The sequence below is a fragment of the Pleurodeles waltl genome, chromosome 3_1, assembly GCF_031143425.1.
Source record: "Pleurodeles waltl isolate 20211129_DDA chromosome 3_1, aPleWal1.hap1.20221129, whole genome shotgun sequence".
Taxonomy (NCBI): domain Eukaryota; kingdom Metazoa; phylum Chordata; class Amphibia; order Caudata; family Salamandridae; genus Pleurodeles; species Pleurodeles waltl.
The window spans coordinates 1,175,369,643-1,175,394,718 of NC_090440.1; the positions used below are offsets into that span (position 1 = coordinate 1,175,369,643).

The 25,076-nt window shown below is 43.0% G+C and overlaps 1 protein-coding gene across 3 annotated transcripts in view; it reads left to right on the top strand.

Moving 5' to 3' along the window:
* Window positions 1–25,076, top strand: part of NFRKB (nuclear factor related to kappaB binding protein) — a 461,159-nt gene that overhangs the window by 95,355 nt on the left and 340,728 nt on the right. For all 3 annotated transcript variants that reach the window (XM_069224477.1, XM_069224478.1, XM_069224479.1), the window contains 6 exons: window positions 2,294–2,468; window positions 19,822–19,923; window positions 20,062–20,135; window positions 22,171–22,255; window positions 24,087–24,285; window positions 24,709–24,817. In XM_069224477.1, the coding sequence (XP_069080578.1) occupies window positions 2,294–2,468; window positions 19,822–19,923; window positions 20,062–20,135; window positions 22,171–22,255; window positions 24,087–24,285; window positions 24,709–24,817 (744 nt within the window). The remainder of the gene's footprint in view (window positions 1–2,293; window positions 2,469–19,821; window positions 19,924–20,061; window positions 20,136–22,170; window positions 22,256–24,086; window positions 24,286–24,708; window positions 24,818–25,076) is intronic.

Here is a 25,076-nt window from a genome sequence, read left to right on the forward strand (position 1 = left end):
TGGGTTCCCTGTATTGGTGGACACACAGCTGATTGACGTGTCCTGGGTACAGAGGTATGGGCCCGCTGGGTGGGTGCTGTGCTGGTGTTACCAGAGGGTGGAAGGTCAGTGTTGGGCTGTGCCTGTGCAAGGGGAACCGACTGTCCCGAGGCCCACGATGGTCTGGGCTGGTCATCTGGATCCAGCTGGCCAGAGCTGCTGTCGTCACTGTGGGCCTCTTCTGTGGGTGGAGTGGAGATGTCTGGACCCTCCTGTGTGGTGACGTTCCGTAGTGGTCCTGCAGGGGTATAAGAGCATGATTATTGCATGTGTGTGTGTCATGGTGTGCAATGGGTGGGTGTGCGTGTACCCCAGTGCTAGCATTCCTGTGTGGGGGTTTGTGTGATGATGGTTAGGGGGTTGTTATGGGTATGTGCAGTGAGCATGCTTTAGTGATGGGTGACCATGCTTAGTTGTGTCATGCATGGCTTGGTGTTGGGATGGGTGTTTGTGTTATTAGTACAGTAGTGAGGAGTTGGAGTGATAGGGGAGGGGGTGAGGGTGGGGGTGTGTGATAGCATGCAGGTAAGGTGGGGGATATGATAGTTAAGATTTGACTTACCAGTGTCCATTCCTCCACCGACTCCTCCGAGGCCCTTTGGATGCATAATGGTCAAGACTTGCTCCTCCCATGTTGTTAGTTGTGGGGGAGGAGGTGGGGGCCCGCCCCCAGTCCGCTGTACTGCGATGTTGTGCCCGGAGCCCACAGAACGCACCTTCCCCCGTAAGTCGTTCCACCTCTTCCTGATGTCCTCCCGACTTCTTGGATGCTGTACCACAGCGTTGACCCTGTCCATGATTCTGCGCCATAGCTCCATCTTCCTGGCTATGGAGGTGTGCTGCACCTGTGAGCCAAATAGCTGTGGCTCTACCCGGAGGATTTCCTCAACCATGACCCTGAGCTCCTCCTCTGAAAACCTGGGGTGTCTTTGGCGTGACATGGGGTGATGGGGGTGATGTGGGTGAGGTGTGGGGTGGTGTATGTGTTGATGTGTGTGGTGATATGTAGTGGTGTGTGGTGTTTTGTGCGTGGACTGTTGTATGGGTGATGGTGTTGTGTGCCTCTGTGTGGTGGGGTTGTCTATTGCTGTGCTCTGTCTCTCTGCTTCCTCAAAATTTCTGGTCGTAGGGGTTTGTGGGTGATGTGGGTGTGTGTTTTATATAGTGTTGGGTGTGTGGGAGTGGTGTTTGTATGTGTATCAGGTGTGTGTATTTGGAATTGTCCAATGTGGCGTTGTTTTGGAGATGTGTGTGTATTTTGAGCGCGGCGGTGTGTACCGCCAATGGAATACCGCGGTTGAAAGACCGCAGTGTGGATTAATGGGTCGTGATAGAATGGGCGTGTTTCTGTTGGCGTGACGGTGGAGGATTTGTTTTCGCCAGTTTATCACTGACCTTTGGTGTGGCGGACTTGTGTGGGTGTCTGAATTTCGGCGGATTCCGAGATGTGGGTCATAATAGCTGTGGCGGAATTCCGCGGCCTCGGCGGTGTATTGGCGGTCTTCTGCACTGCGGTAAGCGGCCTTTACCGCCAATGTTGTAATGACCCCCTATATTTTTGCGCTTTACCAGGCACTGCTGTGAACGGCATTGTTATAGATACGATCACATCCTGTTAATCACAGCTGCCTCCTGTGGTCTCTGCATCCCTTCACTCCATGGGCAGCAGAAATAAATCTTAGCCGCTTCTTCAGGCAGTTTTTGCACCGTAGCTCTGAATTCAAGTAAACCCTTGCCTGTTTCACAACCATTTAATATTGCAGAATAATTGTTCTTATGAATCAAGTTTAAAATTATTATACAATGATAATTGCATGCACCAGTGGCTCAAGGGGCATCCTTAGTGTCTTTATTTTTCTCATTCAAACTTAAAAATAATCCTCTTACATATTGCTGAATAAGCACAGCAAGCAGTTCCTGCAAAAGTATGCACTGGAAAAATGGGACACAGTGCAAAACATTCAGTTTATCTAAGCGGAAGTAATTCCAATTTGATCACCAAACTCCCTACCCCTGTATGGCAAGCAGGTTTTCCCTCTTAGTTCTCCCTTGAATATACAATTATTGTTGCTTTGGTACACATATGTTTATCTTCATTAAGGCCTGCATCTTCCACCTTGTCTGCTCCAGTCCACAGCTGAAGTCCTGTTTCAGTTCCCCTGTTGGCTGTTCCCAATTCTATATAAAAGCAACACGTTTAGATACATTTCTGTTACATATTGTTCTTAACAGATTAGAATGTTTTTAAATGCAGGAACTATTGGACCTTGCCAGGCAAAATGGCCCCAACCTGGAGATCAAAAGAAATCGTGTGCCACCTGTTAATATTCCAGAAGAGAGAGATAAACGGACCCAACGCCGGTACTTGAAGGTTCTGCAGGAAATTAAAGATGAGTGTGGGGACAGCACCCTGTCCTCCGAAGAAGAAGGTAATTGGATTTTCTCAAATTGGAGTGATGCTTCACTGTCAGGGAGTCAGAGTTAATTCTTCATCATTTGTCCAGAAATTATTGACACCAGGTTATTGACAACAGCTGGGCTTTTTGCAGAATTCATGTTTGAGTAACTCTTTTAATGTTACTTACAAGAAGAAATTGTTGTTTGCTTCAGATATGATGTTTTATGCTCTCAATTGTATTGTTTCTTTTGGCTTTGCTGTTCTGTACCTGATTTCTTATTCTTCAAGCTTTGCAGTGTTTTAACAAGCCACGTTGCCCTTCTATATTCTTTCTAGATTAATATATATTTGTGTGTGTGTGTGTGTATGTATGTGTATATATATATATATATATATATATATATATATATATTCATATATGTTAGATGGCATGTGTAGCTGCAGATACCCATGCTGTGCATATACTTCTGCCATCTAGTGTTGGGCTCTGAGTGTTACAAGTTGTTTTTCTTCAAAGAAGTGTTTTCGAGTCACGGGATCGAGTGACTCGTCCTCTTCGGCTCCATTGCGCATGGGCATCGACTCCATGTTGAATTGTTTTCTTTCCGCCATCAGGTTCGGACGTGTTTCCTTTCGCCTCAATAGCTCCATTCGGAAAACTTTGAAAATGCTTCATTTTTCAACAGTGTTGTATCGATCGCGTTACATCTTCTATCAACACTTCGGTACCGGCGGAACAGACATCTCTACTTGCCCTTTGGGGCGGGCGTGCCCAACTCAGAACAGGTCAGGCCGACTGTGTGGAAGTCTCATGGATCGGACTCCTTTCCGATTTTGTCCTCGGTGCCACGCCAAATTCCCTTATACAGACCAACTCCTCGTATGTAATCTTTGTCTTTCCCCAGATCATCGGGAAGAAAATTGCGAAGCCTGCCGATCCTTCTGATGCAAAAAAGACACTTCGGTAGAGAAGAGCACGAAGGCTCGAGATGGCGTCAAAAAACTCAGAACATCTTGATGTCGAGGAGGAAGAGATTATGCAGACAGCAGTCTCCGTTCGAGGATCCGACCAGTAATCCGAGGAAGATAGACTGGTCACGGCAGGACAGCATGTGAGTACGCCTGCCCCTGTACCATCTAAACCGAAATATACGGCCTTGGGTGCGCCGCTGCCAGAAGGCCATGGCTCGCACCGAAAGAAGACAACCGGTGACCAAACCCCGATTCGGCACCGAAAAAGGCCACTCCTCCGAAGCCATTGGAGTCGACCAAAAGCTCAGTCTCTTACTCGAGCAAACACAACTTTTCCGAGTCGAAATTTCAGAAATCCCTTTCGGAGCCAAGACCATCCACAACGCCATCTTTTTCGATACCGAAAAAGCAAGCTTCGGAGCCGAAAAGAGCTGGTTACACCAAGGAGCATGGACTTTCTAGGACACTCAAAGAAAACCATAAAACGTCTGAGGAGGACTCCCAAATACAGCCAAGACTGAAAGTAATGGACGAAAGGCAAGCCAGGATTCATATCCATAAAGAAACTAACAGAATCTTAACAGCACCTCCTCTAAAACCTAACAGGAAATTAGCCTTTCAGGAGGAATTGGACACTACACAGCCTCCAGCTAAAGTGACAAGGACAAAGGAGAGACCACCACCTCCTCATTTTTTTCCTCCTCATTCTCCACACCTGCATATCTCTCCTCCTACCAGTCCCACACCAATACAGTCATCATCACATTCCTTTGACTCGCAACAAGATAATGTGGACCCATGGGATCTTTATGATCCAGATCCCATTCCCGATAACGACCCAGACTGCTCTCTCTCTAAGCCTTCACCACCAGACGATAGTACAGGGTACAATCAACTACTAGTTAAGGTTGCAGCATACCATAGTGTCATCATGCACACTGAACCGTTGGAGGACAATTTTTTTTGTTTAATACACTATCCTCCACGCGCACAACATACCAATCGGTCCCTATGATCCCGGACATGCTAAAACATGCTGATCAAATATTTAACGAGCCTGTCAAAGCAAGAATAATCACTCCCAGGGAAGAGAAAAAATACAAACCACCTCCATCTGACCCTATCTATATAACTCAGCAACTCCCACCAGAGTGGTAAGCTCTGCCAGGAAGAGGGCAAACTCACAGTAGTCTGGTGATGCACAGCACCAGACAAAGAGAGTAGAAAATTTGATGCTGCAGGGAAGAGAGTGGCATCCCGGGCAGCCAACCAATGGAGAATAGCCAACTCACAGGCATTGTTGGCTAGATACGACAGGGCCCATTGGGATGAGATGAAAGATATAATTCAGCATCTCCCCAATTAACACAAAAAGAAGGCACAGCAGATAGTGGAGGAAGGGCCGACCATCTCCAATAACCAAATTAGGTTTGCCCTAGACACAGCAGACACAGCTGCCAGGGGTGTCAACACTGCTGTAACAATCAGGACGCATGCATGGCTCAGGTCCTCCGGGTTCAAACCCGAAATCCAACAAGCGGTGTTGAATATGCTGTTCAACAAAAACAGCTTTTCGGCCTAGAAGTGGACACTGCAATTGAAAAATTGCGTAACGATTCAGAGACCGCAAAAGCGATGGGTGCACAATACAGAGGATCCTTTCGGAAACCTCAGTGTAGAGGTGGATTTAGAGCACAAACTGCAGAGGCATCCACATCGCAGCCAAAACCAGCCTACCAACCTCAATACCAACAAGGTGGTTTTAAGAGCACATATAGAGGCCAGTACCCCAGAGGTAGGGTTAGAGGGAAATATCAAACAGCTAAACAAGCCTCACACCACACTAAACAGTGACTTGTTTCATTCCCTTCCACTCCACACCTCCACTGTGGGAGGAAAACTGCAAAAGTTCCACACCAATTGGCAAAACATTACCGCAGACAATCGGGTATTACCAATTATCTGCAATGGGTATTGCCTAGAATTGATATAAACTCCACCAAACATTCAACCAAAACCACACAAACTATCCAAAAAACACATCAGTCTGTTACAGGAAGAAGTCAAATCTATATGTTCGATGGCATCTGTCGCTGCAGATTCACATGTTGTGCACAGTCCGCCATCTGGTGTTGGGTCGGAGTGTTACAAGTTGTTTTTCTTCGAAGAAGTCTTTCGAGTCACGAGACCGAGGGACTCCTCCTCTTTGCTTCCATTGCGCATGGGCGTCGGCTCCATCTTAGATTGTTTTTTTTCCGCCCTCGGGTTCGGACGTGTTCCTTTTCGCTCCGGGTTTCGGGACGGAAAGATAGTCAAAACTTCGAAAAACTACGTTGGTATTGTTTCGCTCGGGATAGTTAGAATTGACACCGAATCGTGAAGAGCTCCGGTAGCCCTTCGGGGTAATTTCGATCCCCCGTCGGGGCCTGGTCGGCCTGACCGCGTGTAACATTGACACCGATGGAACGGACCCCGTTCCGATTCTGTCCTAAATGCCACAATAAATATCCATATACGGACCAACATTTGGTCTGTAACTTGTGCCTGTCACCCGAGCACAAAGAAGAAACTTGTGAGGCCTGTCGTGCGTTCCGGTCCCGAAAACCGCTCCGTGACCATCGAGCCAGAAGATTACAGATGGCGTCCACGCCGACAGAACACCGAGAGTTCGAGGAACAAGGAGAAGAGGAGGAAGCCTTCTCCATCCATGAATCGGACTCGGATGAATTCGACGTCGAGGAAACTGTGAGTAAGACGTCGAAAAGCACACAGCACAAGAAAACAGACAAGGCCCAGGGGACGCCACTGCCAGCTGGCCATGGCTCAACCCATAAAGGTGACCATCCATCGGCACCGAAAAAGGCCGAACTGGTGCCCAGATTGTCCGACTCGGGTCGAGACACAGGCACGCAACATTCTCGGGACCGAGAAAGTGTTGCTCGACGCAGAGACAGCGGCACCGAGGATGATCGACGCCGAGAAGGCTCGACTCCGAAAAAGAAGAGATTCGCCTCGGAGCCGAAAACAAAAAAAGACACAGTTTCGGTGCCAAAACAACCAGCAACCGAACCCACTACCGGCTCATATTCAGAGGAACAATCATTGTCCTCTCAAATGCGTAAACACAGGTTTGAAGAGGAGTTACAGACTACTGATGTAGACCATACACAAAAGAGGATCTTCATCCAGAGTGGAACAGGGAAGATTAGCACTCTTCCACCAATCAGGAGAAAAAGGAGACTAGAGTTCCAAACTGAACAACTAACACCACAAGCAAAGGTGGCAAAGAAAGCAACTCCGCCACCCTCTCCTCCACCTGTAACTCAGATATCACCGGCACAAACTCCGTCACATTCACCGGCTCACACCACCATGAGCCAAGATGACCCAAGATGCTTGGGACCTATACGACGCCCCAGTATCAGACAATAGTCCAGAGTCATACCCTACCAAGCCCTCACCACCCGAGGACAGCACAGCGTATGCGCAGGTGGTAGCTAGGGCAGCAGAATTCCACAACGTGTCGTTACACACAGAACCTGTTGAGGATGACTTCCTTTTTAACACCCTCTCCTCCACCCATAGCAACTACCAAAGCCTGCCTATGCTTCCAGGAATGCTAAGGCACGCGAAGCAAATCTTCAAAGACCCTGTCAAGAGTAGAGCGATCACTCCAAGGGTAGAGAAAAAATATAAAGCACCTCCCACAGACCCTGCTTTTATCACCTCTCAACTGCCACCAGACTCAGTCATGGTAGGAGCAGCTCGCAAAAGAGCCAATTCACACACATCGGGCGATGCACCACTCCCGGATAAGGAAAGCCGAAAATTCGACGCAGCTGGGAAAAGAGTCGCTGTACAAGCTGCAAGCCAGTGGCGCATCTCAAACTCTCAGGCGCTCCTAGCGCGTTATGACAGAGCCCATTGGGACGAGATGCAGCATCTCATCGAGCATCTACCCAAAGAATTTCAAAAGCGGGCAAAACAAGTGGTTGAGGAGGGACAAAACATCTCCAATAACCAAATACGCTCCTCTATGGATGGAGCGGACACAGCTGCAAGAACAATAAACACTGCAGTAACCATCAGAAGGCACGCATGGTTACGCACATCTGGCTTTAGACCAGAAATACAGCAAGCAGTACTCAATATGCCGTTCAACGAACAACAATTGTTCGGACCAGAGGTTGACACGGCGATTGAGAAGCTGAAAAAGGACACTGACACAGCCAAGGCCATGGGCGCGCTCTACTCCCCGCAAAGCAGAGGCACTTTCGGCACCTTCCGTAAAACAACCTTCAGAGGGGGGTTTGGGGGTCAGGCCACACAAGCCAGCACCTCACAATCAACACCGTCTACCTACCAGGGACAGTACCAAAGGGGAGGTTTTCGGGGCCAGTACAGAGGGGGACAATTCCCGAGAAACCGGGGAAAATTTCAAAGCCCCAAAACCCCAACAACCAAACAGTGACTTACAAGTCACTCAACCCCTCCACATAACACCAGTGGGGGGAAGACTAAGTCAGTTTTATCAATCATGGGTGGATATAACAACAGACACTTGGGTCTTAGCAATTATCCAACATGGTTATTGCATAGAATTTCTAAAGATCCCTCCAAATATCCCACCAAAAACACAAAAAATGTCAAAACAGCATTTAGACCTCCTAGAAATAGAAGTTCAAGCACTACTGCAAAAAGAAGCAATAGAACTGGTACCATGTACAGAAATAAACACAGGAGTCTATTCACTGTACTTTCTAATACCCAAAAAGGACAAAACACTGAGGCCAATCTTAGATCTCAGAATACTAAACACCTACATCAAATCAGACCACTTTCACATGGTCACGCTACAGGAGGTGTTACCACTGCTAAAGCAACAAGATTACATGACAACCTTAGATCTCAAAGACGCGTATTTCCACACACCGATACATCCTTCGCACAGGAAATACCTAAGGTTTGTATTCAAGGGAATACACTATCAATTCAAAGTCTTACCGTTCGGTATAACAACCGCACCAAGAGTATTTACCAAATGCCTAGCAGTAGTAGCCGCACACATCAGAAGGCAGCAAATACACGTATTCCCGTATCTAGACGATTGGCTAATCAAGACCAACTCGCTAACAAAGTGTTCACAACACACAGAGTATGTCATACAAACCCTCTACAAACTCGGGTTCTCCCTCAACTACACAAAATCACACATTGTGCCGTGCAAAATACAGCACTACTTAGGAGCGGTAATCAACACAACAAAAGGATTAGCCACTCCGAGTCCACAAAGGGTTCAAAATTTTCACAAGGTCATACAGGCCATGTATCCAACACTAAAAATACAGGCAAAAGTGGTTTTAAAACTCCTAGGCATGATGTCCTCATGCATAGCCATTGTCCCAAACGCAAGACTGCACATGAGGCCCTTACAACAGTGCCTAGCATCACAATGGTCACATGCACAGGGTCACCTTCTAGATCTGGTGTTGATAGACCGCCAAACATACATCTCGCTTCTATGGTGGAACAGTACAAATTTAAACAAAGGGCGGCCGTTCCAAGACCCAGTGCCACAATACGTAATAACAACAGATGCTTCCATGACAGGGTGGGGAGCACACCTCGATCACCACAGCATCCAAGGACAATGGGACGTACATCAAACAAAACTGCATATAAATCACCTCGAATTACTAGCAGTATTCCTGGCGCTAAAAGCATTTCAACCCATCATAACCCACAAATACGTTCTTGTCAAAACAGACAACATGACAACAATGTATTACCTAAACAAGCAAGGGGGAACACACTCAACACAGCTATGTCTCCTAGCACAAAAGATATGGCAATGGGCAATTCACAACCACATTCGCCTAATAGCACAGTTTATTCCAGGGATCCAAAATCAACTAGCAGACAATCTCTCTCGAGATCACCAACAGGTCCACGAATGGGAGATTCACCCCCAAATCCTAAACACTTACTTCAAAATTTGGGGTACACCGCAAATAGACCTATTTGCAACATAAGAGAACGCAAAATGCCAAAACTTCGCATCCAGGTACCCACACAGACAGTGTCAAGGCAATGCCCTATGGATGAACTGGTCAGGGAAATTTGCATACGCTTTTCCCCCTCTCCCTCTCCTTCCATATCTAGTAAACAAATTGAGTCAAAACAAACTCAAACTCATATTAATAGCACCAACATGGGCAAGACAACCTTGGTACACAACACTACTAGACCTGTCAGTAGTACCACACGTCAAGTTACCCAACAGGCCAGATCTGTTAACACAACACAAACAGCAGATCAGGCATCCAAACCCAGCATCGCTCAATCTAGCAATCTGGCTCCTGAAATCCTAGAATTCGGACATTTAAACCTCACTCAAGAATGTATGGAAGTCATAAAACAAGCTAGAAGACCATCCACTAGACACTGCTATGCAAGCAAATGGAAAAGGTTTGTTTGCTACTGCCATAATAATCAAGTTCATCCATTACACGCATCCCCAAAAGATGTAGTGGGATACTTACTACACTTACAAAAGTCAAATCTAGCCTTCTCTTCCATTAAAATACACCTTGCAGCAATATCTGCATACCTGCAGATTACCCGTTCAACTTCACTGTTTAGGATACCCGTCATTAAAGCATTTATGGAGGGCCTAAGAAGAATAATACCACCAAGAACACCACCTGTTCCTTCATGGAACCTTAACATCGTCTTGACAAGACTCATGGGACCACCTTTTTTTTTTAACCCATGCATTCTTGAGAAATACAATTCTTAACCTGGAAAGTTGCATTTCTCATTGCCATCACATCTCTAAGAAGAGTAAGTGAAATTCAGGCGTTTACAATACAAGAACCTTTTATCCAAATACACAAAAATAAGGTTGTACTAAGAACCAATCCTAAATTCCTACCAAAGGTTATTTCACCGTTCCACTTAAATCAAACGGTAGAGTTACCAGTGTTCTTCCCACAGCCAGACTCAGTAGCTGAAAGGGCACTACATACATTAGATGTCAAAAGAGCACTAATGTACTACATCGACAGAACAAAGGAGGTTAGGAAAACAAAACAACTGTTTATTGCATTTCAAAAACCTCATACAGGAAACCCAATATCAAAACAAGGTATAGCCAGATGGATAGTTAAGTGCATCCAAACATGCTATCTTAAAGCAAAGAGACAACTGCCCATTACACCAAGGGCACACTCAACCAGAAAAAAAGGCGCTACCATGGCATTCCTAGGAAATATTCCAATGCACGAAATATGTAAGGCAGCCACATGGTCCACGCCTCACACATTTACTAAACACTACTGTGTAGACGTGCTATCCGCACAACAAGCCACAGTAGGTCAAGCCGTACTGAGAACTTTGTTTCAGACTACTTCCACTCCTACAGGCTGAGCCACCGCTTTTGGGGAGATAACTGCTTACTAGTCTATGCACAACATGTGTATCTGCAGCGACAGATGCCATCGAACTGAAAATGTCACTTACCCAGTGTACATCTGTTCGTGGCATTGGTCGCTGCAGATTCACGTGCCCACCCGCCTCCCCGGGAGCCTGTAGCCGTTGGAAGTTATCTTCAACATTTGTACATTTGCATATATATATATTACCTAACCTTAATTTGTACATACTTATTCATTCCATTGCATGGGCACTATTACTAACACACACAACTCCTACCTCACCCTCTGTGGGGAAAACAATCTAAGATGGAGCCGACGCCCATGCGCAATGGAAGCAAAGAGGAGGAGTCCCTCGGTCTCGTGACTCGAAAGACTTCTTCGAAGAAAAACAACTTGTAACACTCCGACCCAACACCAGATGGCGGACTGTGCACAACATGTGAATCTGCAGCGACCAATGCCACGAACAGATGTACACTGGGTAAGTGACATTTTCATACTCAAACAAGCAATAGAACCAGTGCCACAAAATCAAGTAGGGACGGGATTTTATTCCTTGTATTTCCTGATTCCCAAAAAGGATGGCACCCTAAGGCCAATATTAGATCTCAGGACCCTGAATCTTTACACCTGTCAGAACACTTTCACATGGTAACTCTCCAGGATGTTATCCCACTACTCCAAAAACACGATTTCATGGTAACATTAGATCTCAAGGATGCATATTTTCATATATCAATCCATCCAGCGCACAAAAAATATCCGTTCAAGGTGTTACCCTTCGGAATAACAACAGCTCCAAAGGTATTCACCAAGTGCCTAGTGGTAGTCGCAGCCTACCTAAGAAGACAACATATACATATCTTTCCATATCTAGGCGATTGGCTAATAAAAGCAAACAGTCATACGCAGTGTCAAAACCATGCGCATTACGTAATACAAACCTTGCACATGCTAGGGTTCTCAATAAATTACCAAAAGTCACTACTACAACCTGCGCAGATACAACAGTATTTAGGGGCAATACTAAATACTCAAAAAGCGCTAGCAAGTCCAAATACGCGGAGAATACAAGCATTCCAAAATATAATTGCACACATACAGACAGGTCAACAGTACACTGTCAGATTTGTCATGAAAATGTTAGGGATGATGGCATCATGAATTGCAATTGTTCCACATGCAAGACTAAACATGCGGCCCTTACAACAGTGCCTTGCACAATAATGGTCACAGGCACAGGGCCAACTTCAAGATCTAGTGTTGATAGACCGCCAAACATACATGTCCCTTCAGTGGTGGAATTCCACAAATCTAAACAAAGGGCGGCCATTTCAAGACCCTGTGCCTCAGACCATAACTACAACAGATTCATCAATGATTTGCTGGGGAGCTCACCTCAATAATCACAACATCCAAGGACAATGGGATGCCCAACACAAACAGCTACACATAAATCACTTAGAGTTGTTAGCTATCTTCCTAGAACTCAAAGCTTTTCAGCCTCTTCTCACTCAGAAGAATGTGCTAATCAAAACAGACAACATGACCACCATGTATTACCTAAACAAGCAGGGAGGGACACATTCATCCCAACTCTCCCTCCTAGCTCAAAAAATTTGGAAATGGGCAATACACAACCAAATTCACCTGCTAGCGCAATACATTCCAGGGATACACAACTGATTGGCAAATGTTCTCAGCAGAAATCATCAACACACGAGTGGGAGATTCACCCTCAAGTACTTCAAAAATACTTTCACCAATGGGGAACACCAAACATAGATCTGTTCGCCACAAGCGAAAACGCAAAATGCCAAAAACGTCGCATCCAGACACCCACATCCCCTATCCAAGGGCTATGCTCTATGGATCAATTGGTCAGGGATATTTGCTTACGCTTTTCCCCCTTTCCCACTCATTCTATTGTAGTCAACAAATTGCGTCAAAACACACTCAATATGATACACATAGCACCAACGTGGGCACGTCAACCGTGGTACACAACATTGTTAGACTTGTCAGTAATACCATACTCTAAGCTCCCAAACAGACCAGACCTGTTGACACAAAACAAAGGGCAGATCAGGCACCCAAATCTCAATACACTCAATCTGGCGATTTGGCTCCTGGGGTCATAGAATTTGGGTATTTACAGCTACCATCAGATTGTATGGAAGTGATTAAGCAAGCAAGAAAACCCACTACTAGACATTGCTATGCTAACAAATGTAAAAGATTTGTATATTACTGTCTATCAACAGATTGCCCCTCTTACAGCATCAATACACAATATTGTATGCTATTTACTTCATTTAAAAAAATCAAATTTAGCATTCTCTTCTATAAAAATACATCTTACTGCAATTTCAGCATATTTGCAAAAGGCACCGCACAGCTCTTTATTTAGAGTTCCTGTTATCAAAGCCTTCATGGAAGGCTTAAAACGCATCATTCCACCCAGAACACCTCCAGTTCCTTCTTGGAATTTAAACATAGTGCTTATGAGACTTACGGGCCCACCATTTGACCCTTTGCACTCATGTGAAGTGCAATTCTTAACATGGAAGGTTTCCTTCCTAGTCGCAATTACATAATTGCGACGAGTCCGTGAAATTCAAGCTTTCACTATTGAAGAACCGTTCATACAAGTACACAAACATAAAGTTGTACTACGAACTAACCCTACATTTCTACCAAAAGTGGTATCACCTTTTCATATTAATCAAACAGTGGAACTACCAGTCTTCTTCCCACAGCCAGATTCTGTGGCAGAAAGAGCTCTACATGCATTAGACATTAAAAGAGCACTAATGTACTATATAGATAGAATGAAACCATTCAGGAAAACTAAACAGCTGTTTGTAGCCTTTCAAAAACCTCATACTGGTAACCCCATTTCAAAACAAGGAATAGCAAGATGGATTGTAAGATGCATCCAAACATGCTACGATAAAGCCAAGAGACAACACTTAGTTACTCCTAAAGCACATTCCACACTGAAAAAAAGGTGCTACAATGGCTTTTTTGGGAAACATACCAATGGCTGAAATATGTAAAGCAGCCACTTGGTCAACACCACATATGTTTACTAAACACTACTGTGTAGATGTTTAAGTAACACAGCAAGCCACAGTAGGTCAAACTGTACTCAGAACATTGTTTCAAACAACATCAACTCCTACAGGCTAACCACTGCTTTTATCGAAGGAAAAACTGCTTTGTAGTCTATGCACAGCATGTGTATCTGCAGCTACACCTGCCATTGAACGGAAAATGTCACTTACCCAGTGTACATCTGTTCGTGGCATGTTGCGCTGCAGATTCACATGCACCCTCCCACCTCCTCGGCGGCATGTAGTTGTTTAAGTTAACAACATTTGCACATATGTAGATATATATATACTTAACATTCCATTAGTATGGACATCTCTTTTCTTTATACTCTATCACTCCTACCTTACCCTCTGCGGGAAAACAATCTAACATGGAGTCGATGCCCATGCGCAGTGGATCCCGTGACTCGAAAACACTCCAAGCCCAACACTAGATGGCAGAAGTATATGCACTACATGTGAATCTGCAGTGGAAAATGCCACGAACAGATGTACACTGGGTAAGTGACATTTTCCATATATATATATATATATATATATATATATATATATATATATATATATATATATATATATATATATATATATATATATATATATACACACATGTATATTATATATATGCACACATGTATATTATATATATGCACACATGTATATTATATATATGCACACATATATATTATATATATGCACACATATATATGATATGTATACACACACACACACACAGATGTGTAAAGTGTAATATGGTTTTACCATTGTTGTTCAGAGCAGTGATGATTCATGACATATTAAAGTTGAGGGGCACCTGTCCCAAATTGGAGTCAAGAAGGAAGCCCAACTATTTCAAAGGTGGTTCAGGGGGTTGTTCTCCCCCCCCCCCCCCCCCCCCCACCCCCAGAATAACCTTTTGAAAAACTGGGCTGAATATTGTGCTTTTTATGTCACATTCTTACATTCTTTAAAAACAAAAACGGACAACAATTATAGGCTTCAAAATACATTTTGAAGGAGTGACTTGAAATATTCATGTTCTCGGGAATGTAATCCCTATATTACACATTGTGACTAGTTTTATGCATGCTGTGAGTAATGTTTTTCCTGCCTTCAAACATGCCAGATGGACCACAGGGTTCTTGCTTTTTATGTTGCCATTGTGTTGTCTTTCATGATAAAGCTCGTCACAGCCACTGAAAGACAGCTAATTAAACAAAGTCAAGTTTAAAAAGGCAATGTACGTTCACATTGCCACCAGAAAAAGATGCAAGCATTTTAACTAGGCAAGCTGATGTTTGCATGTCTTTTAAAGCTGTCTGTGACTTAATTTGTGTGCAGATTATGTGTAATCATGTCTAAGTAACATGATGTGAAATCTAGGCTCAGAAGTCAGTCCATGCCCACAGAACATGTTCTTCCTGCAATCAAAGAAAAGTAAATTTGGAGGTTTTGAACATGTTAGAAAGTTTGCCCTAGTAAAAGTTATGTTCAAAGTGCCACTAGCAGTTGACCCCCTTCATTCCACCCAGCACTACACACCTCCAAATCATCTAGTTGTGAGTGGGGCATAAGTACCAGTTTGGAATGGACTGCCAACTTTGGCAAGAAACGATTATACTGAATGTAATAGCACTTTCCTTCCATTTCTCTTTTACTTCATTACATTCAGAACAACGAAGATCCTTTCATGCGGATGACAGTTCATTACCGGTGGCTTAAAGTGTCAGCTGCATGAGCATTGGTGTCTTGTGAAGTGTCTTTTTACGTGGGATACAGAATAGACCACAGCTAAAATGGTGGAGCCACTTAAAACGGGCAATTGGACATGAACATTGTGTGCATAGATTTAAAACCTTTTAAGCAAACTATAAAAAACAGCAATAAAATTTAATAAGGTCTATGGAAGATGTAGTGGTCTTCAAAGTGGCTCAATCACTCCATTCTCCCTTTCACCCCACTTCCTTCTGTAGGCTCTCGGTTAGACACGTGCACCCTTTTTCCCTTTGTAACTTTCTGAAACCTTTCATCTGCCTATCCCATAACTCACGTCACCACCTGACCACCCCTCCCCTCCCCCCCACACACAGGGCCCTTACTAACTAATAAGCATTGTGTTTGACCCTGTCAATATTTTAACAGCTGTGTAGCCCTTCCCACAATCTCATATAGAAGCACAATTGTGAGCTATGGAGCTTAGGCCGAAGGCAGTGCAAAATTCTCACAGTGCCCATCAGTGGGCCATGAAAAGGTTCAGAATACATGGTCATCCAATCCTTGGCCTCATTGTAGAGTGCACAGAACAGTGGCCAGGTGTGCCAGGTGTAATCATGGCCGGTTATAAACAGCCACCCACAGGCTGAAGTCAAACAAATACACGAAGTTGACTATTTTCACAGTATGCATTTTACATGAGTTATATGTTAAAGGAAACAAAAACAGCAGAAAGATAATCTTCTAAAAACAAATGCTCCTAGGAAATTCAAGAGTAAGTAAAATGTGAAATGAAAACCAGAACTACTTCGCTGCACCCAGACTTAAAGGTAGAGTGCCTCCTGCGACTGTCAGTCAGTGGTGGGTCACAGGACGGCACATGACACATACAGATGGGGGCGCCAGGCACAATTTGCACACCTCTAGCCATACCACTATGGTATGTACTTTACCTTATGACTTGCCTGGTTTTCCAGAGCAGAGGGTGAGGTACATGTGTAACTGCACCTACATTTTATCACAAAGTAAGCTGTACTTTAAAATTTGGGAAATGCATAGCATTATTTTGTAAGCCTCACACTGTTAGCGCTTTGGGCCTTGTACAGTGCAAAAAAGCTATAGATAAATGCATTTATACAGTAGGGTCAGGATTTATGCATTTACTCAGGAAGGTCCAGTGTCACTCACTGCTTCTGTGACACTGAGAGCGAAATCACCACTCCCACATGGTCGCTCAGTCGAAGGCTTCCATTGCCCAAAGGGTCAGGCAGTTCAACTATGTGAACTTGTGCAAGACCAGAAGCTCACCTCCTCTGTCTCAGTTCGGCTTCTGCTTCACCCAGAGATAGCACAAATGTTTTCATGCAGGGAGAACTATCAGTGTCACCCTGGTGCCATCTTAAGGAGGTTTGAGCAGGGAGTTACACAGTGCCCCACTTGTCGGGCAGAAAAGGCACAGTTCGTTACCCACGCACGGTAAGTCTCTCTCATAATCTCTAGCAAATCACTGTCATGCATCAGTGGGATGTAGAGAGGACAACAACAATGTTCAGGGGAGGGAAAGAGACCCGCTACAGCCCCCCACATCCTTATCATGGGGCAAAGACAAACATAAATCCAGGCCACATTAGTCTGATGTGCAGGCCAAATAATAATAATGGAAGCTTTGTAAATCCCTGTCAGAAAGAGCTGAGCTTGTCAGCAAATGTAAGAGGAGCATCAGCATTGATGAAAATTTGAATCTGTTACGTACATGTATCGTAAGCATTGCCAGATACAGCAAGGTATATTTAATGTTCTTAGATTGTAGTATCTCTTGGGAAGTCCCAAAATGTCTGGGGGCACTTTGGACAGCAATAGTGAAATCGGTGTAAATACCAGCTTTGTGATTTTTCCTATAACAGATCACCAAATTCTCTTGTAGCATTCAAAGTGGAGATCTGGTCCCTTTAATTAAAACTACTTGTGATAATAGGCCCTAGATTTTTCTTGGACGTTGCTTTGGGCCTCAGTGTTCTGCAAGCTCAATCCAAAAGAAACACATCAGTCAGAACATTCCTAGGTAGGAGATCCTGAATCAACGCCTCAACATATGGTTCCACTGGATATGATTCATCCCACTCCAGTACTCTAAGTAGGTGGAGGTTATTCCTGAGGGCTCCCCCTTCTTGGTACTCGGGCCTGGGATAAGCAGCTTTAAGGTCCCAAGTGAGTGACTAAACTTTTCCCTCGAAGGTATGCAAGTTATCCTCTTTGCAACTCAATCCATTTCAGTGACTCTCCGGTTTACGGAGTCAAAATGCTTCTGCATCAGATCCAGCTTAATGGCCACAGTGCTTTTTTAATGCCCCTCATTTATGCCTGCAGGGAAGCATATTTACTAGAGGGATTTGTTGCCTCATAGAATGCGGGGACAGGGCTGACTTAACTTAGTTTTGCAAAGCTGTGAATACTTGAGTATTTTTTTCCTATTTCTTGTTAATTTTGCCAATAAAAGATGCCAAATCACGTCTTCTGTAGGTTCCTTTCACTCAAAACCAAAGTTCTCTTCAGAATATTTCTCTATTTTCAAAGTATATCACTGTCAGTCACGTCCATGAGTAACTTTATTTGGTTGTTCTCAATCATAAAGTGCATGAATTAGACAGAAACAAGCTTAAAAATCACCATTTGTTTCCCACCATAAATTGCATAAACGAAAGTAGTACGGCCTAAATAAATCGCCATTTAAGACGTTAAATCGTTATTTCCAGCCTTAAAGTGCATGAATTAAACAAGAATAAGCCTAAAATCACCATTTGTAAAGTGTACGAATTCAGCAAAAACAAGCTTAAAATCGTTGTTTAAAACTCAAAATTAATTTTTTGATAAAATGACGATGCTATCCTAAGGTGGAAAATCAATTAAAAGTAGATCACTGAAGGGCCAAGAGCTCAGGAGGAACACAATCTCCTCACCAGGCAACATTACATGACCTCCCTTTTCACCCATATCCAATTCCCATTTTATTTCTAGCTTCTCCAGTTGCTTCATCTCACTGGAAAGACACGCCTTGTATAATTCTGTAATGAGCTTACTATTTCCCAGGCATTGTATTTTTAAGTTCAACATATTTATTTCTTCTTCTTTTGTGTAGTCTGGTCATGCCCGTCTTTCTTTGGCTGCTAACATTACATAAATCAGAAAAATACATTTGCTGATTGCCCATTGTGCTCAGACGTCTGCAGAGCCAACCAGTCTACCATCACTGTATGGGTGTCCCACTTCAGTGGGGGCCTGTTCATCTCCCATTTGGCTGATACACCGAGATTTCGTAGTGTGGGGCCCTGGATATCAGATTCCCAATGGGAGCATATACCTATGACCTTCTGTTTTCATGGCAGTTACTCATAAAGTTCATATTGTTGCCCCACGTCGAGGCAATATCTTAACAATACCACCAGATAACAGGTAGATATCTAAAGACGTAAATAGATCCTTGATAAACCGCATCACCAAGTTAGGGTCTGCGGACAATTTATCAGTGTTGCGCATAAGACCCCCTGTTCTTTCCATCTTCAAACACAACCAAAGTATCTTCAGGGCTACCATGATTACCCTGTTTTCCCCATTGATGTTTCTGTAAAAACCTATCTAGCTTTTTGAAACATTAATCCTTAATCACCTGGGCATAGTCAGTATTGTGTGGGGGTACTCAGTGCAACATTATCATTTTAGAAAGTGCATTAGGCCCCTTCAAGGACATAAGGAATTAAAACCAGAAACCAATAGTTAGACAGAGTCAACAAGCATAACTTTAATGTTGTATACGTTATTGTCACAATAAACAGCTTTTGTAAACGTGTATATTGGTCATAATATGGGAAAATCACTCATTCATGTTATGTTATACTGGTATAACTAGATTTTGTTGTGGTTTATAATCATTTGCTCTTCTCTCATCATTCTGCTTATGGTTTAACTTTCCCTTTTTTCCTGCACCAACTATCCCATTCTTTTTGGTTTCCTCATGTCTCATTGCCCCTTTTTAATAATGCATGTAGCATCTCCTTCAGAAACAGGATACAATGCACACCTTTAAGTAACTTTAAGCATTACCAGAACCACAGTTTGAAAACACCCTTGATGGTTTTTTTTCTTATTTTGTTAGATTTGAGTTCATGGCTCCCAACAGCTGATGCCCATTCTCCGAGCCCTCCAGTTCCCCTGAGAATTATCCCAACTCTGTCCACTGCAGATATGAAAACAGCAGGTGAGAGTTGTGAGAAAGAGGTGAAGTAGTGGGTGGAAAGAAACGAGTACATCTTTCTTTGAAAAAAAGAGTTGCAAAGCTATTATGAGAAAACCCTTCTTTTCGGTAACCCTTTTTTCGCTATATTTCCATTTGAAGATAAACCAGAGCTAGACGACTGCGATCTAAAGCTAATGATGAGGATGCATCGTGACAAAAGGAAACGACAACCCGTAAGTTATTTTTGGGTTCTTTGTCCTAACTAGTGTTTTTTTGTTGTGTAAAGCTTTAGCAGGGGCAGTGGTATGATCAGGATTAGTTTGGGACCTAGCTATTTCCAGTTTTCATTCCCACTGTACCGATGTTTTGAATGTACATGCTCCTAATTGTGAATACTGTGCTTTAAGTGTATAGGGCATTAGTCAGTTGTACAGAGCCCTATAATGTGCATAAATGCTGCTGGGAAATCTGTGGAGGACCGTTATATGCACCTTTCAGGAAATTCATCACTGGGCATGGACCAATATCTGAAAACAAATCTCTTCATTTATTCCAGACTTGATTTTTAGTTAAGTACAAACTTTGTTTCAAATCTTACTTTGCTGACATTGTGCAACCACTGGTAAACCCCTAGAAGGGTCACCCAAACACATCGAGTGATGAAATAGTTATTGTCATGGCATTAGACTGTAATGCTTAGAACAACCCCTACAGCTCCTAGAGGGCACCACAATAAAAATATAATTTTCCCCTAGAGGGCATGAAAAGAGAATGGCAGAAAGCAATGCAGTGTAACCATATATTCAGCCTCTAGAGAGTTTAGTGCATTACACATTTTCAGGCCCAGTAGGCTACAAGAATATTATTACAAAGAAGGCCTTTAAAACACAAACAACTTCCATCTGTAATACAACATTTCCAGCCATGAGACAGATTAAAAAGGCACTCACTGGTGGGAGAGCTTATTATTTTGGAGTCTCCCTAACCTAGATTACGTGGACCTAGAGATGACCTAGACTTAAAGAGCATTAGGACCACCACAAGGTGAGTTATGGGCAAAAATGTTTTGTAAAGGGAATGCTCTGCAAAGTATTATGGGGTGAATTTACGAGCGTAGCGACTATGTTAGTATCTTGACTGTTGTGCTCAGAACAGCCCCTAGAGGACACCACAATAAAAATAGCATTTGGAAGACACATGGACGTGTAACCATATAGTCAGCCCATAGAGGGCATAACCATATGAAAACAGAAAGGCAGAAAGTAATACAGTACAGCCGTGTATTTAGCCCATACAGGGCATACTGCTTACACATTTTCAGGCGTAGCAGGCCTACTGCGATAATATTACAAACAAGGCCCTTAAAAACACAAACTACTCCCAGCTGTAAAACAAAATTTCCAGCTATGAGGGAACTTAAGACACTGAATGGTGGGAGAGGTTTTTATTCCCCCCCCCCCCCCCCAACCTAGTGTGGGGAGCCAGAGATGGCCTATACAGATGTGATGTGTGGTGAACATTTTGGTGTTGGTCCCGCTGTCATAGGACCACCACGGGCTGAGTTACGGACAAATGTTTTGTAAAAGAAATGCCCCGCAAATCATTATAGGGCGAGTTTCCCCAGTCCATTGAATATTGTAGTATCGGCTCTCCAATTAGCCCGGGAGAGCCGCATTGTGGAAATCTGTGTTTCTTCTGTTTAAAATGCGCCAGTTTGTCTATTTTTCAATTGCTAAACTTGTACGGAAGTGGTACTCATGTAAAGTGCTCCTTTGTTCAAGTTTGTGCAATATGAAATCAAAAAAAAAATTAAATAAAAAGTATCCGCTCCCACCCAGCGTGCAGCCTTTGGGCGCAGAACCCACAAAGAAATGGCGCTAGGGCCAAAACCAAGGAAGAGGAAGAAACCACATACAGCCACAGAGCACGAAGCGAAGAGGCAAAATAAATAAGTAGTGCAACACATTACGGTATGTGGCCAATCGTGCAGTAATCCATGTAACAGGGTCAGTCTCCGAGGCGGTAACAAAACCGCCTCAAGGCAGGACAAACATAAAGCATTTACCTACAGAATCAAAGGAATTTCGAAAGGCAGGCCAAGGAACAAATTAAAGTGATGGGCGTAGTTAAATCCCACAGAGTAGATTACAGCATGTCAAGAGAACAGCCCATCTGAAGTGTTATTTTTTTATATTTTTTTGTTTTAAGGCAAAAAATAATTGTTCTATATTTTACTGTTCCTCTTTCTTTTTCATTAATTTTTGGCAGGGTCATCCTGACCTTGCCATTGGTGACCTTACACTCAGTGACGTGATGGCACGAGTTAATGCTGGCAGAAAGGGGTCCTTGGCGGGTGAGTGGCCTTGCTTTGTCAAAACTACAATTTGTAGCTCTGTAAATTGTTATTATCTGCACACTTTACATTTCTCTAACAAGTTCACATGTGCCTATGTACATATTCTAATTCTGAGCTTGAAGTATTGTTTTACCATTACAATGTCGTTATGTGAAAGTGTGGCTTGTTTTATTAAATATACAAATGTGTAAAAATTAGAAAATGCCATAGTTCAGCTCATTCAAAAGGATCTTTTTGTATAGAATTTCTCTTGCTTTGGACTTGTTTTGTTTCGGGACATTCACAGGATTTGACTTTGTTCTATGAATCCACATAACAAATCTGGCATTTATTACAGATGTAGTAGGTATTTCGTAAGAAGCATATTGGCAAATGCTAATTTATAGTGTGAGAATGTACTACAAATTTGCCCGAAGTGGTGTCCCATATTCGGAACTCCTGTGCCTTGGCTCTCCTGTTTGTTCATGTTATGATGATCAGTTTGTATCATGGTATGCAAAATAGATTGTATAGTTACGTAATTGTTTCCCCTGTGGAAAGATGTGAGCTTGGCAATGACAGCATAACAGATTAGCCTCTCGCTTGGCAAATGCATTGTGGCATTCTCTCGTCACTGACATAATGCAACCTGTTGCACAAGAGTGACTGGCTCCGCCTAAAGCATCCTGAGGACTCCACCTCTGCAAGAGAGACACGAGAGCCACATCTCATAAAATGTGTAGAATATTTAAATCTTCTTATAGCACAGTATATCTGACAAGTATGCTTTTGAAATAATCAACATTTAGTACATATTTTTAATACAATCTAATTCAATCTACATTTTCTTCATACACTGATGCAAGGTATAGTTTCTCCTCTGTTCACATGGGTTTTCTGCACTAGTATTGAGTGTGCCGCAGTTCATATGTGCCTCATGATATAATGAGGTTCAATGATTACAGCAACTTTCGATGAACAAAATCTTGTAGTTCTGGTGTAGGTAAGGGATGTGAGCATAATGGCGTTGCTGATGGAAGCAGTTGAATTTTAAGTTGACATCAAACGTCATCATGAGGCTGTCTTAGTGTTGCAGGAGCTCAAATCAGTCTTTAGATAAACAGAATAGAAACATTTTCAGCTTGTGATATAATTGTGACTTCTTTTGGAAGAGAATTCTGAGGCAGTTGTATTAAAACTGCCAATGTCCTGTGGTGAGATTCTCAGCAGATTTCATTGGAATTTCAATTTGTAAGTTTTTCTAATAATGGGATCTTTAAGCTCTGAGAGATGAAACACTATAATGGCATAGTTTACTGCTTGAAGATTTATCGTTTTCTAGTCTCTTTACAAATGATACAATGAATCAAAGAAGATTAACATATTAACAGAGCTGCCATGTTTACTCCTAGCGGCATGATGTATGAAAAGGGAGGGCCAGGAATGCAGCATGATAAGAATGATGCTTGAGACTAATCTGAAGGAAGACTAATCCTTAAAAAACATACCTTGTTATGTAGCATCATGTGTGTCCAAACTATGTGGCTTACGGTAGGGTAGGTATTTGCAAAAAGATACATTATTTCATTGGTGTTTGTATGCCCTTGTGCCCTGTGTGCCTTGTTTGATTCGGGAAGATGGAGGCACTCAAAACACACTGGAAACAAAGAAATGAGTAGACATGCATTTTCAGTGAATTGACTGGCTCAACAGTTCTGCAGTGACAATGTTTTTTTTTTTTCTTCTTTTATCTTTTTACAGTTTTAAGTATGGTTTTAATCTTGTGCTTACTTTTGCACTGCCTTGCATGTTAGTCAGAATGTTTAATTAGAATACTTTCTTTTGCAAGCTTTGTTTGATTTTGCTGTACTGAAGAAGAAAGCAAAGGATGAGAGGAAACGACGTAAACTAAAAGTCATTAAAAAAGAGGAGGACGATTTCCCAGAGCCACTAAATTGCCCAGACGTGATGCCTTCCCCCTTGAAACTTGAGGCATCAGTAAAACTAGAGACTCCCCTGCCGGTCCCGATACATGCTGTTAAGGAGGAGTAAGTTGCAACACTGGCATTTTCTGCTTTGCTTTTTGGGAATATATGCATTAAGCTTCACATTTCTGTTTTACCGAAAAGTTGTTTGGATTATAGTGAGCTGATTATTGTTTTGATCTGGGTACAGTTTGTAGATATCTCTTGAATATGTAGTTCACAATTGTGAAACATTGCAGAAATAAGCAGCTTTCTAGCGAGCTCTGTAACAACAACATTTTGAGAGAACTGCTTTTCCTGATTTGTGAGACCGAATAGCAGTGGGAGAGGCTCTTTTTTGACTGGAGGTTGGCAGAGTCTTTGTTTAATTGTGCAATCGTGTCTTCAAGGCAGCCATTGATTATTAAAAAAGAATACCTTTCATTGCTCTCTGACATGGTTGTGCTATTATTCATCCAGGGCTGTACTGCTTTTTCATCCTTACAGACCCTTGGAGGACGTGAAGCCAGCTTTAGCTTTCAATGAAATATCGGCCAACTTCTTCTGCCTCCTGTTAGACATCTTGCTACTGGAGGGGCCATCCAGCCTTCCACTGGTAAGTTATGATTGTTGTAGATAGAGGACAAGTTGCACTCCTGCTTTTTGACTCCACTGAGGCTAGGCTTTCTTGTCAGCTGCTAGAAAGCTCCTCCAGCTACCCATTTATAACCCTTGGTTGCGTTTGTAAGAGAAATGCCATACTTCTGACTGGACTCCCTCAGTAGAAGCACAGTGTAGTAAATCGCTGTACACCACTTTGTTATTTTTAAATACTTCAATGTATATAACTGAGTGTGTTTAGTAGCACATCTTCT